Source organism: Homalodisca vitripennis, chromosome 3 (assembly GCF_021130785.1).
Source record: "Homalodisca vitripennis isolate AUS2020 chromosome 3, UT_GWSS_2.1, whole genome shotgun sequence".
NCBI classification, from domain to species: domain Eukaryota; kingdom Metazoa; phylum Arthropoda; class Insecta; order Hemiptera; family Cicadellidae; genus Homalodisca; species Homalodisca vitripennis.
The window spans coordinates 55,763,502-55,781,942 of record NC_060209.1 but is presented as its reverse complement, the minus strand read 5'-3'; the positions used below and the strand labels follow the sequence as shown (position 1 = coordinate 55,781,942).

The window sequence follows — 18,441 nt, the reverse complement described above, 5'->3', positions numbered from 1 at the left end:
ATCTCTATAACATTCAAGATGTTCTATTGCTCGCTGATATCTTTGAAAATTTTAGGAATATTTGCTTAAAATGTTATAAACTCGATCCGGCACACTATCTAACAGCTCCCAGTCTTGCATGGGACGCTATGTTAAAATTAACGAAGATAGAATTACAATTAATTAACGATTATAACATGTATTTAATGATCGAAAAAGGTATTCGCGGAGGCATTTCTCAATGTATTAAACGATATGTTAAAGCAAATAACAAATATTTGAAAGATTTCGATAAGACAAAACCAGAAAGCTATCTGTTGTACGTCGATGCAAACAACCTTTATGGGTATGGGCTTATGCAAAATTTACCATATAACGATATCAAGTGGATGGATCCTAAAACGTATACAACAGCAGAATGGCAAGAAACAATTTTGGAACTCACTGGCGACGAAGATTATGGCTATATTCTTGAAGTCGATCTAGAATATCCAACAAATTTACACGAACATCACAAGGATTTACCTCTTGCTCCAGAACATTTTAAAAACAAACTTTGCACAACTCTACTGGATAAAACTGAATACGTTGTTCATTCGAGAAATTTGAAGTTCTATTTGGAACAAGGTATGATTTTGAAACATGTGAATAGAGTTATTGCATTCGATCAGAAGCCTTTTATGAAAGAATACATTGATTTTAACACAAACATGAGAACCAAAGCTACAAGCGACTTTGAAAAGGACTTTTATAAGCTGATGAACAACTCAGTTTTTGGAAAATCTATGGAAAATGTGAGAAACAGATGTGATATTAAGCTTGGAAATGAAGAATTTTCAATGAAACAAGCTAAGAAAACAAATTTCAAATGCTTTAACATCTTTGACGACAACTGTATAGCGAGTCACATGTACAAACAAAAGGTTAAATTTAACAAACCGATTTACATAGGATTTTCAGTTCTCGACCTCTCAAAATTGCTAATGTACGAGTTTTATTACAACAAATTAAAGAAGTTTGATCCAGATTTGAATCTGTGTTACATGGATACAGACAGTTATTTTCTAGAATTGAAACGAGATCCTTTTAAAATTATTAAAGAAAATATAGATGACTTTGATACGAGCGATTATCCAAAAGATCATGAATGTTTCACTACTAAAAATAAGAAGGTAATAGGGAAATTCAAAGACGAATTGAACGGCGAGATATTAGAAGAATTTTGTGGTTTAAGATCAAAGATGTACTCGTACAAATATCTAGACAAAAATCCAGTTAGGTGTAAAGGAATTAAGAGAAGCGTTGTAAATAAAACAATAAATATCGAAAACTTGAAGAGATGTTTGTTCGAAGATAAAGAAGAATTTAGGGAGATGACTGTAATAAAAAGCTATAAACATGAATTGTACACAGTTACCATAAACAAGCTGGCACTGAACGCTAAAGATGATAAGAGAATCGTTCTAGAAAATAAGATCGATACAGTACCTTATGGCTATAAAAATGAAGCAAAATCTGATATATTAGATGAGTTTAATAAACTTGGAAACTTTGACATGTAAATGGAAGATGATTTGATTCACTGCCACAAATGCAAGAAAAAAACGAAAAATATAGATTCTAAAATCGTTCAAACTCAAAACGGGTTGTATAGAATTGCAGCAAAATGTTCAAAATGTAAGACAAATAAGAGTAAATTTATAAAGAATCCAAATGAAAAACAAGTAAAGAAAGAATCTAAGAATAAGGAAGAAATCGAGATTGAAGCTAGAGAAATTCATGCACCAGTACGAAAGAAGTTTAAAAAGAGAAAAATTATAACATTAGGAATTGACGATTTATGGGCAGCAGATTTAGTTATAATGTCTAACTATTCAGATCAAAATGATGGATTTAAGTATATGTTAAATGTTATTGATACTTTCTCAAAATATGCTTGGTCAAGAGCTATCAAAAGAAAAAACGGCAAGGATATTTCAAAAGCTTTCGAAGATATAGTAAAAGATGCCATAAGGATCAATCACAAACCTCCTAACCTACTTCATACAGATAAGGGTTTAGAGTTTAAAAATAAAGAATTTAACGATGTTTTGAGGAAATACAACATTAAGATTTATCATACTGAAAACGAAGAGAAATCAAGTATTGTAGAGAGATATAACAGAACTCAAAATGAAAGAATGAAGGTTCTTTTTGAGATTAATAAAAACTTTAAATGGATCGATATTCTTCAAGAAATCGTAAACAATTATAACGATACAGTTCACAGCACAATCAAAATGAAGCCCAAAGACGTAGATAAGGATGCAGAAAAGGAGTTTTTAGAGACCGTTTTCAAGTATGTTCCACCTGAAATTCACACGAAAACTAAATTTAAAGTCAATGATCATGTAAGAATTGTTAGTAAAAAACAAACATTTTCGAACAAATATAAGAACAATTGGTCAAGAGAAATCTTTGTGATTTATCAAATTAATAACACAGATCCTGTAACTTATAGTATAAAAGATTTAAATAATGAAGAAATAACCGGAAAGTTTTATGAATATGAATTGAAGAAGTCAAAACTGTAATATAAATTTTCTATATATAAATGGCGCATCAAAAGAAATGTACAAAGTGCAAAGAATTTAAAGATTTAAATGAATTTTATAAAGATAAAAATAGGAAAGATGGAATGCATTATAATTGCAAAGATTGTGAAAGGGAATATCATAAAGAATTATATGATAAAATAGAAAAATTAACTTTGGAAGATAAAGAATGTCTTAAATGTAAAGAAACTAAAAAAATTTCAGAGTTTAATAGTGATCACTATAGTAGAGATAAGAAAGACTCATATTGTAAAGATTGTGTAAAGAAGAATCTTCATAGATTATATTATGAAGATACTCAATGTGAATGTGGAAGAACTATAAAATGGTTAAATAATTATCAAAAACATTTACAAACCAAATATCATAAGTTAAGAGTTTAACATTTTCATCGTGTAATAATTTTTTATATATAAATGGAGTCTCAAAAGAAATGTACAAAGTGTCAAGAAGAGAATAGAAAAGACTGTTATTGTAAGGAATTATACGTTAAAATGAACAAATTAACTTTAGAAGAGAAAAAGTGTTACTTTTGTAAAGAAATTAAAAATATTTCTGAATTTAATAACTGGCAGTATAGTAAAGATAGAAAAGATGCTTTTTGCAAAGATTGTGCTAAAAAAATTTTCAGCGAAAGTTATAAAAACGAAATGCCTTGTGAATATGAAAAAAGAATTCTACGATGGTTACCTAGTTATGCTAAACATTTACAAACAAAATATAATAAATCGAGAGTTTTTAGTAAAATTTAGAAACATTTTCATCGTGTAATTTAGATATTCTATAAATCAGTCGAGATTCTGTCATATTTGTGGTAAAATGATTTCCGTTGTATAAGATATTCAAAGATTCTTTCATTTGGTTGTAGAGATTTATACTATTTGGATCTCCATGTCTTAATAAAATTTCCATTTCTGGGTAATCAATTTCAAGTTCTTTCAATCTTTTCGGTATTTCTCGTTTCTGAGCTCTGATAACGTAATAAGGATATTCCCACATGTGATTCTTCTTAATTAACACAAAAACATGGTGTTTTTTCTTATCAAAATCTTTACATACCATATCTCTCTTCATTATTTCCATTCGCAATTCTTGATTCTCTATTTTCAAGGATTTCATTTGACCTGAAATTTGTAACTGTTTTATTTCATCTTTTAACTGCTTATTTTCGTTTTTGAGTTTGTACTCACCATATTTTCTAATGGAAGGTAATACTTCTTTCGTAACCCAATTTTTAAACAATTTCGCTTCTGGTTTATGCGATCTCAAAATTAAAGAATAAAGTCCAGATTCATTAACGAAAACAGTGTTATTTTGGAAGTTTGAAGGTAAGCTATTTATAGCCCCCCTTATATTTAGATTAAAATAGAAGTTTTTATCATCTTCGTCAACGTTTATTCTGATCGTTTGCATAGTATTTTCATATTCTAGAATTTTTGCTACGTCTTTAGCCTTAAACCAGATCACATTGTTTTCGTCAACAATCGTAAAGATATGTTTGTTATTGAATTTTAGTTGATTATTGAGTAGGTCTACAACTGACTCCATTTAGATAGAAATAAAATTTAACTAGTAATTTTTATTTCAGTATAAAGTCCAGATTCATTGATAAAAACAGGGTCAGGATGAAGATTGTTAAGGGGTCTATGGGATAGACTCTTGTAATTTATACATTCAAAAGTTGTTTTCTTGAAAATTTGAAGGTAAGAACGATTCGTTCCCCCCTTGATTCATCATTCTTTCGACAATCTTAAATATATTGTTGTTTTACTCTCATTATTTAATAGATTTCCTTCAGAGTCTTGAATAGTCAGAACGATTTTTTGAATTCTTTTAATATTTTTTCTAATTGGAATATAATCGATTTCATTCGGTTTTTCACTGATTTTTGATCCATAAGCAACATTTGGGAAAAAAGTGTACAAAATTTCAGATTCTTTGTGTAAATGTTCGGTATGATTTTCAAAACTAGGTTCAACGAGATTGCAGTGCACTTCAATTACATCGAACGGTCTAAATTTTGGCGTTTTATTTCCTAAATATACCTGATTTGGCTCAATAGTTTCTTGAACAAACCCTAACAAATCTACTATAATTGCTGAAAACATTATTCTTACTGGTGATTTTATTTGAATTTTATTAGAGAGATAATTTTTTTGCATTTCAAACTTGTTTTCGTCAAAGTTTAAAGATTTATCTGATTGTTTGAATGTTTTCAGATAATTTTTAAGGGAATTTTTTATTTGATCGAAGGTATAATATCCTTTGTTTAAACCATAAAATTTTGTTATGTTCTTCTCACTAAATCCTATACAATAAGGAGAACTTTCACTAATATTTATTACAAAATTATCAGAATAAAAGCCGCTTAAACCGATAAAATAATTTGATTCTTCCTCTAAGTGTATAGGATGTTCCAAGTTTAAAAATAATTGAGAGCTTTCTGAAGTCAACTTGAACATCTTCATTTTCGCAAGCGTTGCTTCAAGATGAAAATCTTCTATTTAAATGGAGAAATTTTTAAAGCAAAAAGATCAGATAAAACTTCAAACGTTTGAAGAAAATAAGAAAGATCAACCAATCAGATTGTTAATTGTTGGTTCAAGTGGATGTGGAAAAACAACTTTATTATTGAATTTTATCTACAATAGGTTGATTCCTTATTCCAATTTGTATGTTTTTAGTAAATCTTTAGAACAAGACGCATATAAAAAATTACAAGAAAGATTTGAAAATATTGAGAAAAACTTAAACAAAAAAATATCACATTTTTATAATGCTTCCGAGGACATAGTTCCGTTAAGCGAATGTAAACCCAATTCGTTAATCGTTTTTGATGATTGTATTTTAGAAAATCAAGACGTTATTAAGGAATATTTCGTAATGTCCCGTCACAAAAACATATCTTGTATCTATCTTTCCCAATGCTTTTCAAAGGTTGATAAACAAGTTATAAGAAATAACCTGAATATGTTGTGTATTTTTAAGCAAGATGATCACTATTCGAGAAAGATTTATAACAATTATGTGGGATCTGATATGAGTTTTAACCACTTTATTGAGTTATGTGATAAAATTTGGAAGGAAGATTACGGATTTTTAACTATTAATCTAACTTTGAAGCCTAAAAATGGTAAATATCTGAATAAATTTTCTAATATAAATGCTGCTCAGTGGTCTGACAAATCTACTTGATAAAATATTTGTTACAATTATTTTTATATTATCTTTAATTTTTATTTACATTATGAAAATAACAGAAAAACGGTAAATCTGTTCACGTTCCACGTTCACGTTCCACGTTCACGTTCCACGTTCACGTTCATGTTTCACGTTCATGTTTCACGTTCATGTTTCACGTTCATGTTTCACGTTCGTGTTTACGTTTCACGTTCATGTTTTACGTTCGTGTTTACGTTTCACGTTCGTGTTTCACGTTCCACGTTCACGTTTTACGTTCCGTGTTCACGTTTCGTGTTCACGTTTCCACGTTCCACGTTTACGTTTCAAAATTTTCCTAAATAAATGGCGAACGTAACTTCAGAAGAAGCAAAAAAACTTGATCAAATAGAAAAGAAATTAATCAAAGAATTTAAAGAACAGATTCGAATTGATGAAAAAGAACAAGAATTTATTCAAAAAATCAATCAACCTGTAACTTCTGCAATAAAAAACGTTGAGGGCAAAATTGAAAATGTTTTAAGTGATAATCAAAATTTGATGAATTTGGTTCCAGTTGTACGACAATTTGCCGATATTTCGATACCAGAATCTGAGTTTGAATTGCCAAAATTACCATCGTCAACACCATTTAGACCTAGAATCATTGAAGACTCTACCATAGTTGAACCAATAAGTCCTGGAACAACGGATATAATAATTGGTGAAATTGGTAAAAAATTTCTTCCTAGAGCAAAGGATGATAAATTTGGTTTGTATTGGGACAGAAAAAAGAAAAGTTTTATGATTGGAAATTTGCCCGTGAATTTTGAGCATAATGATATCATTATTAATGAAAAAACATATAAAGGTACTCAGGGTTTATGGAGATTATTAACAGGCACTGATGTTCTAAAAGACGGTTTATATTCTGAAGAAGACTTGAAAAAGTATACAGAAATTTTATGGAAATCTGATTCAATTTACAAAAATAATGATCCATCAACTAAGAAACCAAAGTCAAGTAAAGGTAAAAAATATCTCAATTTGATTAAACCAATTTGGGAAAAACGAATCGAAGGATCAGGTGTAAGAAAATACAGTGATAATAAGATTGAGTACAGATATATCGACGATTTGACAAAACTCGATGGAATTATAAATTATATTTATGCTCAAGAGAAGGCTGGAAACAACAATTTTTTGAACGAAAAGAATGCGATTAAAGATTTTATTTCGAACAAACTTGATGAAATGATTGAAAAACCTGATGGAATTAAATATTTAAAACGAGTTTTGCCGGCAATAAGTTCATCTATGATTGAGGGTAGTGGACTTTTGAATGATTTTATCAACAATTTACCTTTTGAATTACACGTACCAACTTATCAGTATCTGGGGCCTGGCACAAAACTCGAAAAAAGACTAAAAAGAGGAGATCCTGGTATAAATAAATTAGATCAAGCTGCTATGGAACACGATATTTTTTATGCAAAACATAGAGACACAAATTCCAGACATATCGCAGATAAAGTTTTGCAAGATAAGGCAATGGATAGATTTTTATCAAAAGATGCTAGTTTAGGTGAAAGATTTGTTGCGCTTCCAACAGCTGGAGCAATGTTTTTGAAGAGAAAACTAGGAATGGGAATCGAAGAGAACTTGAAATTTTAACTATATAAATGGAGGTGAACGTAAACTTCAGCAAAAATCAGAAAGAAAAAATAAAATCCGCTTTTAAGAAGAAAATACCCGTTAGTATTCAATTTAAAATAGATCAACTAAAAAATGGCGAAGATAAGATATTTTTAACAAATAGACAATACAATAAACTCGAAAAACATAAGAAAAACAATAAAGGAACCAGAATAGAATTTTCTTATAATCAGTTGAAAGAACTAAAAAATGGTGGACTTTTGAAAGATTTATTAGATTTTGGAGAAAATATTCCAGTTGTTAAAAATGTTGTTCCTTATGTTCGTAAAGCTGCTCCAATCGTTAAAAAAGATGTGATTCCTATTGTTCGAAACATTTTAAATTGGTTAGATAAAGAGTTGGAAGATGTTACAGGATCTGGATTAGATGAGAAAACTTTGAATTACGTGAAATCAAACATCGGAAAAAAAAATTTGAACCTTTAACATTCGGGGAATTGGAAGAAATCTGCAAAAATATTAAACATTTTAGAGGAATCTTCATGAGAGATACATTACCTGAAAAAGTTAAGAAATTTGAATGTGGAATTGTGAATTTAGACTCGATTATGGGAAGTGGAACGCATTGGATTTGTTATTATAAAAATGATAAGAATGCATGTTATTTTGATTCGTATGGAAGAATTGAGGACAAACCACCGAGAGAATTGATCAAATATTTGAAAAAATCAAGCGTCTACTACAATGACTCTCAGATTCAAGACTATAACGATCCCCCAATTTGTGGTCATTTATGTGTTTTTGTTTTGAATGAACTGAGTAATGGTAAAGATTTTAAAGAAGTTGTTAACAAATTATTGCTTAATAAATATGGATTCACAAAATATTTTTGACGTATTTGGTACACAAATTATTCAAAATGTAGATAATAGTTTGAATTTTGATAGTTTGAGAAATGAGTTTGATAACAAGTTAGAAAATTTATTACAAAACCTTCCAGATTCAGATATGTTTGCTGTCGAGATTGAAGATTTTAAAGCAGAATATGATAACAAACTTGCAAATTTCATGAGTTCAAATGAAGTTGCTGATAAAATAAAAACATTGGAAAAAGAAGTTGATGATGGTGTAAAAAAATTATTTACCAATTTAATGTCTCATATCGAAAAAGCTGATGAAATTACTGAAGCGATCAAAGTTGAAAAGAATTATGTTAGTTTGGCTAATAAGAAAAGAATTGTCGGTGTTCGACCTGGTATTGACAAACATGATGTTGTTGTTAAAGAACAAATTTTAAAACCTCTAAAATTATCAGAAAACATCGATATTGTTGATTTACATGATCCGAATGTTAAAAATGCCTTAGATTTTAAAGGAAAAAGAATTAGCGGTGTTAGTAAAGGAATTAATCCATTTGATGTTGTTGTAATGATTCAATTAGAAGATCCTATTAAAATGTTTAATGAACTAAAACAAAATTATGAGAATCATAAACAGCATGTTAAAGATTTTACAACAGAAGTCTATGACAAGTTAGAAGCCAGAAATAGAAGATCAGTAGACGATGTTGGTGAATTACTTGATAAAGTAAATAAACTAGAAGAAAACTTTAATACATATAAAAATAGTGTTAATGTATTAGTTGGTGAAGTAATTAACAAAATTCTGGAAGATTTTGATACACATTTCAATGAGAAAATAAACTTTTTTGAAGATTTTGGTACACGTTTAAATGAGCAAATAACACATAATAATGAATTACTTAAAAGTATAGATGATCGATACTCTTTATATCTCGATAAAGTAAATAAACTAGAAGAAAACTTTAATAAATTTAAAGAAGATGTCGATAAAACTTTTGAAAACATCGACAACAGATTTAATGGAGTAGGTGGTTACGATGACTAATTTTCCTTATATAAATGGCGCTCATATATTGTGTGAGATGTAAAGAGAAAACTGCCACAAACGATATAAAATACTATGCAAACATTAACGGAGTTAAGAGAATATCTGGAAAATGTGCTGAATGTAACGCTAAAAAGAGCCAATTTATAAAAACTTGATTTTGAAATTTTTTCCTAAGAGATGGCGGGACATTACAGTGCTTTCGATCTTTTTATAATGCAACACGAAAGAGATTTGAAAAAAGAACATTGGGATGACATTTCTCAAAAATATGAATTATCCGAAGATATGATGAGATTATACGTAAACAAATTGAATTGGTATAACATTGCAAAATATCAAACTTTATCATCAGAGTTCATTCAAGAAAATATACATTATCAATTAAAAGATCATATGTCTGTTCTTTGTCTCTATCAACACTTGAGTATAAAGTTTTTGGATGAAAATAAAGATACAGTTGATTGGAACAATATTATAGATAGCGGTTACTATCCTGTGCAAATTTTATTGAAATATGTGACCGAGATCGCAAAATTTAAGGAAGAGAATCCTGAATATGACGAAGTAGATCATTAAAAATGACTCTAATCTTTTTAATTATTTTACTAAAATTTATATCTTTTCTTATAAAAACGTACATTAGATCGATGAAAAAATGATACACGATGTTTAAAATTTCTAAATTTTCTCTTATTAAATGGCGGACTACAGAAAATATGCTAGTGATATTGAAAGGGCGGAGTTTAAAAATTTCTATCCAATTAGTAAACAACATTTGAATGAACCAAATAAAAGAACTGAGTTTAATATTGATTTTGGAGATAACTTTTGCTCGTCTAACTTCCAGTTTTATATTTCTGGAACTTTAACAAAACAAGATGGTCAAGCATATCTTGGAACTGATAATGTTAGATTAATCGATAATTTTATACCGTTTTTATTTTCTAAGATTGAAGTAAGAAAACACAATAAATTGATAGAAGAAGTCGAAAACTGTGGCCAATTAAGCACAATTAAAGGAACTATTTCGTATTCAAAAAGTGATGTTATTTCTCAAACTTCTAATGGCTTTGAATCAGATTTTAAATTTGGTGTTTTTGAAGCAGCTGGAAATTTATCTCATTTTGGATTAGGATTTTTTGAAAATGTTACTATTCCGATCTATAAAGGAGGATTTTATCTAAGTTTTATAAGAGCAGAAGACGATGATGTGATTCTGAAGACTGCAACTGGAAATGTTATGCCTGTTGATGGAAAAATAACAATTACAGATTTTTTTATTAGAGTTCCAATGATTGATTATAAAATCACGAGTAAAATAAGGTTGATTGATGAAATTACAAAAAGTCAAAACATTATGTTTAATTTTCTAGATTGGCAATGTATTGAACAAAAAGGTATTTCCGGAACAACTTATTCGTTCGATATTACAAATATTTATAGAAATATCTTCAATCCCAAGTTCGTTATCATAGGTTTTCAAACAGATAGACAGAATAATCAAGAAAAAAATCCTTCAAAGTTTGATAGTTTGGATGTAAAAAATATCAGAGTAAAATTGAACGGTTCTTATTATCCAGATGAATTACAAAATTTAAACATTTCCGGAGGTCTTTTCAGAATCATGTATCAGATGTATCAAGATTTTAAGAAAGTTTACTGTAATAATAAGGAAATGTATTACAATCCTAAAGAATTTTTAGCGAATAGACCTATTTATGTCATTGATACAACAAAGAGTTTGACAAATATTTCTGGTTCAAAGAACGATATAATTATCAATATGGATTTTCAAAAAGCTGTTACAAACGCGATTTGTTATGTTGTTGTTGTCTCTGAGAAATTTTTAGCCTATGATGTGATTAAGAACGATATTAGAGAAATTCAGTAAAAATCACGTTATTTTCACTATTATTCATCGGATAATTTTAAAACTTTACAGAATTGTTAAAGACATTGATATAAGTATTCATTTTTAATTTCAAAAGAATATCTTAAAAAATGGGGGTGATATTAACAAAAAACTATTCCAAGGTCATCTTAAGGGTTGGACCGGAAGTTATGATTTTAAAAAATACTTTAATATTTACTGATCCTATATACCAAATTTCAGCAAAAAAGCTCCAATAGTTCTCGAGATATAAGAGTTTTAAGATAAGGGATGATTGGGGTAGTTTTTGAAAATTTTGTTATTTTCATGAAATTTTAAGTTGAACTCGCTTGTTTTTGAAGTTTCAGATTTTTCTGATAATTTTTTTTATTTTTTTATGAATATTAAGAAATAGGGGATGATTTCACCCTTATGGATAAGTTAAGTCGAAAGAGTTAAGTATTTACTATATGTGTACCAAATTTCATTAAAATCGGTTGAGTGGTTTTTGAAATATAAAATTATTAATAAACTTGTAAACTAGCACTCCTAATTGAACAACTTATATAGCAGAGATATAGCTTATATCTTTCGAGACTCTCCGTAGCTCAGTTGGTAAGACGCTTGCCTTCAAAGCCTGAGGTTCTGGGTTCAAATCCCAGAGCTTCAGGCGCGCTTTTTATTGAGGAAGACATGGTTGTCGTTCAGTGGTTGGGGACAAGTCTTTACACGAGTGGCCATAGTGTAATGACTATAGAACAAGCCGAGTAATGACAACTGTGGTTGGCGCGCCATTTGCTTCCTCACCTTTCCACTTCATTCCTTAATTCCTTCTCTTCCTTAATTCGTACATTCCTTCTCTTCCTTAATTCGTTCATTACATTCATCATTCACATCATTCATTAATACAACATTACACTTACAAAACACCCGACACAAATTCCCTAATTGTATCTCTCCATCAACTTCTACACAGTAGTTACCAAAGAAAAAATGAGACTTGGGAACAAAAAAATTCCAGAGTCTAAGACCCGAATTACAGCTCCTAGCCATTAACTTGGTTGGACAGTAGCAGTGCAGGGCCAAGTCTCTAAACAATAGACACCGTAGAAGTTGAATGTGATGTGATTCCCCATAGCGCAAACACGCACACTAACAACACTACACCAAAGACACAATCATTCATTTTGTCTTTTACAATAATTGATGATGTTCATATTATTCTCTTTCATTCCTTCTAAAACTTCAAAAATATACTCTTTCGCTGATGAAAAATCTCGATTTCTTCCGGAATAATCTTTGTAGTCATAGACAAAATATCCTAAATAGTTGTACAATAGAATGAAATTATTTCTATTTATCTCTGTTGTAGAAATGTAAACACAAACATTTGCGCTGAAAAATTTATATCTCGGCAGACTTAGTTCCATAATCTCCATTTATAAAAAAATCTTTTTGTTTAAATGGAAGAGTATAATGCCAACTGTTACAAGTGTTCTAATAGAGGAGAAATTATCGATAAAAGATATTTAGTTTGTAGAGGTTGTAATTTAATTTTGTTAGAAAGACCTAAACCTAAGAAATTTCGAAATAAATTAACACATTTGAATAACCTGCTTACAAAATTGCAATATGGAGACAAGAAGCAAACAAAATTTGTTACAGAATTTAGAAAACAGAATAAAAATTTTTACTTATCTCTTGGAACCGTTGACAAAATTATTTTCCTTTTCAAAGAATACATTAGGTTTGTAGGTATCGATACACACGTTTATTATGAAAAGATATTACCTGTATTTTTTCATTATCTGGATGTTGAATTTGTGTACGATTTTAAGCCAGAAATCCTCGATGATTTTATAGTACATTTGGAGAAAGTAAATGAAGAACCTCGTCAAACAATGAAGATGTTGGCAATTCCCTCGACTTCTCGAGTGATTGTTAGCAAATTTCATTTTTCCGTCTTTAAATTTTTTCTATTTAAATGGAGTTCTTGAAAGAGTTAAATGATATTGGAGAATGTATGTTTAAAGAGTATAAGAAGTTAAATGAATTGGAAGAAAGGAAGAAACATAGAATCTTGAATTTGGAGAAAATGAAAGATAAATTCGGGTTTACAATAATTGCCGAGTTGGAAGATTGTAAAGTACACTTGCCGAACAGATTTTTGACTGTTTTGGATGAGAAAAAGATTAAAGAATTAAACAAAAATGAAAAATTACACTTGGTTGTTACTGGAAAGAAGACTATTAAAGATAAAGACTGTGTTACTATCAATTTTGTAGAGTAGAAGATTTTTCGTCGTAGCAGACATTTCAAATAGATTGATTTGACAGCTCAAGAAAGTAGAAGCAAACAGCTGTAGATTTGGTTAATTTTTCATTCGTGAGTTACAGATTCGTTTATTGTCCTTTAAACAGTATTTTTCATTGATTTACCGTCTGTCCCAAAAGTGAGCTAGAACCGCCTTACTGTTTGATTTTACAGATTCGTTTATTGTCCTTTAAACAGTATTTTCCCTTGATTTTCTGTCTGTCCCAAAAGTGCGCTAGAACCGCCATATTCATATCTACTTATATATATATATATATATATATATATATATATATATATATATATATATAGGTTTGGTTACTCCTTTCTGCATATTTTTAGTAAGATTTACAATATCACAAACAAAATTATTTCATACAAAACATTTGAAAGTTATTGTCATAATATTTTGCAAATAGTTTGACTCTATAATTATTTTTATGTTAAAAGCATTAAATAGCACTTCTTTAAATTTCTGGTAAGACACCCCACTATTGCGGTAGTTCTTGTAAGCCAGGGGTGCCTGCAAAGGGGAGGTCATGACACTAATGACGTCATAAACATTTTAGGGGGGGTTTTAAAGAATTAACTCCATGAAAAATCAAAATGTCATTTGTAATTTCAAGTTTCGAGAGTAGGCTACAATAGTTAACAGAATATAGAATTGGTTCCAAAATTATGTAACAAAATAATGAACTTGTCAAGTATCATTAAAAAGTCTTGATGGTTATTATTGACTGCTGCAAATATCTAAGTGAGGAGATGCTGGCTTTTCGAGAAAAGAAAAACTGTCAGGAAAATTAATAAAACTATTTTGAATTTTTGCAAAAACTAACTCAGATACTAGAGTCTACTGTGAGAAGATTGGCAAATCTAGGCTAAGAGATAAAAAGATTCAACGACTGGCAAAAGTATATCTAGCCATGTAATTGACTCTGTGAACCAACCACCTTAACATCAATCTACAGTATATGATTGGTCCAAGCATGGACGGAGCTGTTAATATGAGTGGGAATACCATTGGTATAAAAACAATTATCCAAAGAGAATGCCCTTCTGCTTTATATGTGTGGTATTATATACATAGTTTTGCTGTAGTCATTGAAAAATCTATACGTATTTGTTCACAAGTAAGGAATGTGTTTTAATTTCATACGATGCCGATGCTATAGGTAAATATTAAGGCTTGTTAAAACAGTTGGCCGATTTAGCTATGTATATAGCTAACAAAATATTTAAAGTTCTTAACACTGTGATTTTTTTTTTTTGCGTTGGGGTATTGGGGTGGATTCACAGATCCTCACACGTCAACCTGAGCTTATTGTGTGCCCCTTTGATGTTAGAGGGGTAAGCCTATCTTTGTGCCCTTAATTAGGCTAAGAAGCTTTTCCCCGATACTAGCATTTGGTTCGTCGCCTGGTTGTTTATCACCGAAAAGAGCCCTTCTCCTTGCTCCCAGTCTCTTACAGTCCAGTATTATGTGTTTTGCAGTCTCTTCAGACTTATTGCAGAGTCTACACTCCGAGTCCTCATTTCGTAAACCTAGAGTGTTTAGGTGTTTCCTGAAGTGGCCGTGTCCAGTGATCAAGGCAATCACTTGCTTAACCTGATCCCTGCCCAGCCCCATCAGCCATCTGGTGAAGCCGGAGCTAGAATCAGTAAGCAGTCTTTTGCCGAGTGCTTGTCCTTGGTGACTCTGCCACCGCAAGCGGTGTGTCTTCCTGGACCATTTGTTTATACTTAACACTGTGATAGTTTGTATTCAAGTTACTACACTAGATTATGTAACTGTTTACTCGGTGATGTATGAAATAAATAAGAAGCTTAGTTCATTATGAAATGTGATTCATCATGGAATAATGTAGAGATAAATGTACTCTTAGACAAACATGAGCTTACCTGAGCTAATTAAAAGAAAAGTTTTAAGTCACTTAGAACTTGACACCAAAGATGTCATTGACAAACTTGACAAAAGTTTACTTACTCAGTTGTCAAATTGAGACAAGACTAATACATTACGCTTTAAATTAAGAAATTACCATTTTTGTGAAGAGTTTAGTAATAATACACAAGTAGTAAAATGTTTAAGCATACATTTAGACACAAAATTAAATTTTTCTGACCATAACAAATAAGAAACTGAATATATTAAATAAGAAACTTAATTCAACCAGGTATGCTTTGAGTATACTAGTTAGAATAACATCTTTGGAAGTTGGTATAGCTGTGTATTATGCCCATGTATACTCGATGTTGAATTATGGAATTACTTTGTGGGGTAATTGCTCAGATGTGCAAATACTCTTTATTAGTCAAAAATCAATTATTGGAATAATAGGTCATTGCAACTCAAGAGCAACATGTAAACTGTTATTAAAAAAATTTAACATCCTTATCTTGCCATGTATATATAATTTAATCATAGATATCACACAAGGAATTGTAATTTGTTTCAATATCCGGCACTTAAAATAAAAAAAATATACTAGTCCTCTTTATCTAGGATTGAAATTATATAATAATATTCCACAGTCATGTAAAAACTTCCCTTATCTACATTTACAAAAAAATTAAAAGAAGCACTTTGTTAAAAAACATATTATAGTGTAAATGAATTCTTTGAAGACGAATAATAGTTTATGATGAAAACGAATAATAAAAATATATCTTTTAAGAAATTGTAAAATGGGTTTAAGCCTTGGATTTAATCAATTTTTTTAAGTTTCATAAATTTTTTTATACCAATAAAATATGTATCAAAAGTAATGTTTTAGAATAAGTTTAGTTATGTAGTTTTAATCATTGACTATGTACCAGTTTTTTATTACATTGCGATAGCCGAAATATTTGTCTATTGTCTATCTCTCAAACACCAAAATATCACGGAAAAGGAAAAGATCTATTGATGAACTAGCAGTTGACGAACAACTGACTCACTAAGGAAAATTAAAGTTGATGTTTATTTCAAGATCCTTGACACAATGATTGGGCAGTTTTTTAAGAGGTAGAAAACATGACTACAACTGTGGATCTATGGATTTCCTAACTTGAATGAGCTTTACAAAATTCTGCTTTCTCTCTGTAACCAATTGCTCAACTGTACGAACTATGAGTTTGATCAAAATAGTAAAAACTGACTCAGAACAAGCATGAGTAAAACTTGGTTTAAGAGCAACTTAATTTTAAACTTGCGAGGCTGATAGTTTGATCCAGTAATCGTATGATAAAATCATTGTTCAGTTTTCCATAACCATTAAACATAGGCGAACGTTGTCAAAACGTTAAAACTCATTCAGTTAGTTTTCCTTTGATTTACTTTCACCTCTTTTTGTTTTCTTATGGCGTATAAGATGAATTTTCTATTAAAATAAACCAATTACTACATTAAAATGTTCTACTTATTTTATATTAGATAAGCCCATTTCCATTGCTGAACAGGAACAGGTGTAAAATATAAATATGAGAGGGGGATAGTTAGTTCATTCGGAGGGGGGGAGGATTAGAGGCATAGACTGGGGGGGGAATTGGCACCCCTGTTATAAGATATTATTAAAAAGTAAGAATTAAAAGCCTTGTAGTGAAATGACCTTAAGTTCTTCCCTGTAATAATGACGTTGAACCTATTGCACTTTTATACTCTTATTTTAGAATTTTAGAAGCATTATAGGAGATGTCTTATTTTGAATATCTCATTAATATGGATCCAAATGCTTTTAAGTTTTCCATGTAATATGTCATATACTTTAATAATTATATAAACATAATATCTAATTTTTTAAATTTATATAGGAAATTAAAAAAGACTCGTGATTTTTTTCTTAATAACCAATAAAAATATAAAAAAAACTAAAAAAATGTTTGGATGTTTATTAGATATACCTTTAAAATGAGACATATCCCATAATTCAAGGACTAAACCTAAGACCATAAAGGTGCAAGAGGTTTAACATTGTTCTTACAAGGAAAAATTAAAGGTTGTTCCACTACTACCGGCTCTTAAATAGAATTGTTGAGATCTTTAATGTGGGATTTGGATCACCATAACAGATAAATGTTCTGTCAAATTTTAAGTACTTTTTACAAAATGTACTTTCTATTAATACAAAATTTTAGAATCACACTTCAAATCTTAAGATTCTTTTACAAAATTTAGTATAACTCACCAATTAACTAATAACAGTTTTTTAAATCAGACTTCAAATATTAAGTTTTTTTTTTACAAAATGTACATAAGTTAAGTGTGATTTACTTAATTTTTACTAAAGATATTTTATTTATTTAAAACTATTTAAATTCTTTTTAATTAATTTTTAATGGACTTGACATTTGATTTTTATAGATTTTACATTAATTTTAAATAGAATATACATATATTTTTTATAGATTTACATTTTGTTTTTAAAACTAATTTACATTCATTCATATCAGATTTTGCATTGGTTTTAGACAGATTTTCATTAGTTGAAACACATCTTTTATTCATTTGAGATAGGTTTTACATTTATTTTCTCAAATTATGTTGATTTAATAGTAACTTTTCAAATATGGTTTCATTAAAAATATAGATCTTTTAAAGTTTTAGTGTTCATTTCAGTAGTTTTGTATATGGTATTTTGGACAGACATTTGGAATAGATTTATGTTGTCCCCAAAACTGTCCTGAAAACCTCATATTACTATCTACTTATGTATAGTATATATTTATGTTTGTATTAATGTATACTATTAGTTAGCTATATCAGCCGCTTTTGGTATAAGCCTACCCTTACATTCAAATTCATAATTTGTGTTGAAAATAAATGATTGTCATTTTTTTATGGATATATTCTAGTTTCAAATACAGTTATGTTACCTGCAGATGAGGCTGTGAAGAGACACAGAAGTAAGGTGTAAGAGACAGGCATGTTGCCCAGCTCAGGACTCTGGTCTGTACTTCACAGACTAGATTAGCCTAATCTATC

At 29.6% G+C, this 18,441-nt stretch overlaps 1 protein-coding gene across 1 annotated transcript in view; it reads right to left on the bottom strand.

The window, feature by feature from the left end:
* LOC124358645 (peptidoglycan-recognition protein SB1-like) overlaps positions 1–18,441 on the bottom strand; it is a 34,664-nt gene extending 16,223 nt beyond the window's left edge. Inside the window, exon 1 of the mRNA XM_046810945.1 lies at positions 18,333–18,441. Within this exon, the coding sequence (XP_046666901.1) occupies positions 18,333–18,384 (52 nt within the window). The 5' untranslated portion in view covers positions 18,385–18,441. The remainder of the gene's footprint in view (positions 1–18,332) is intronic.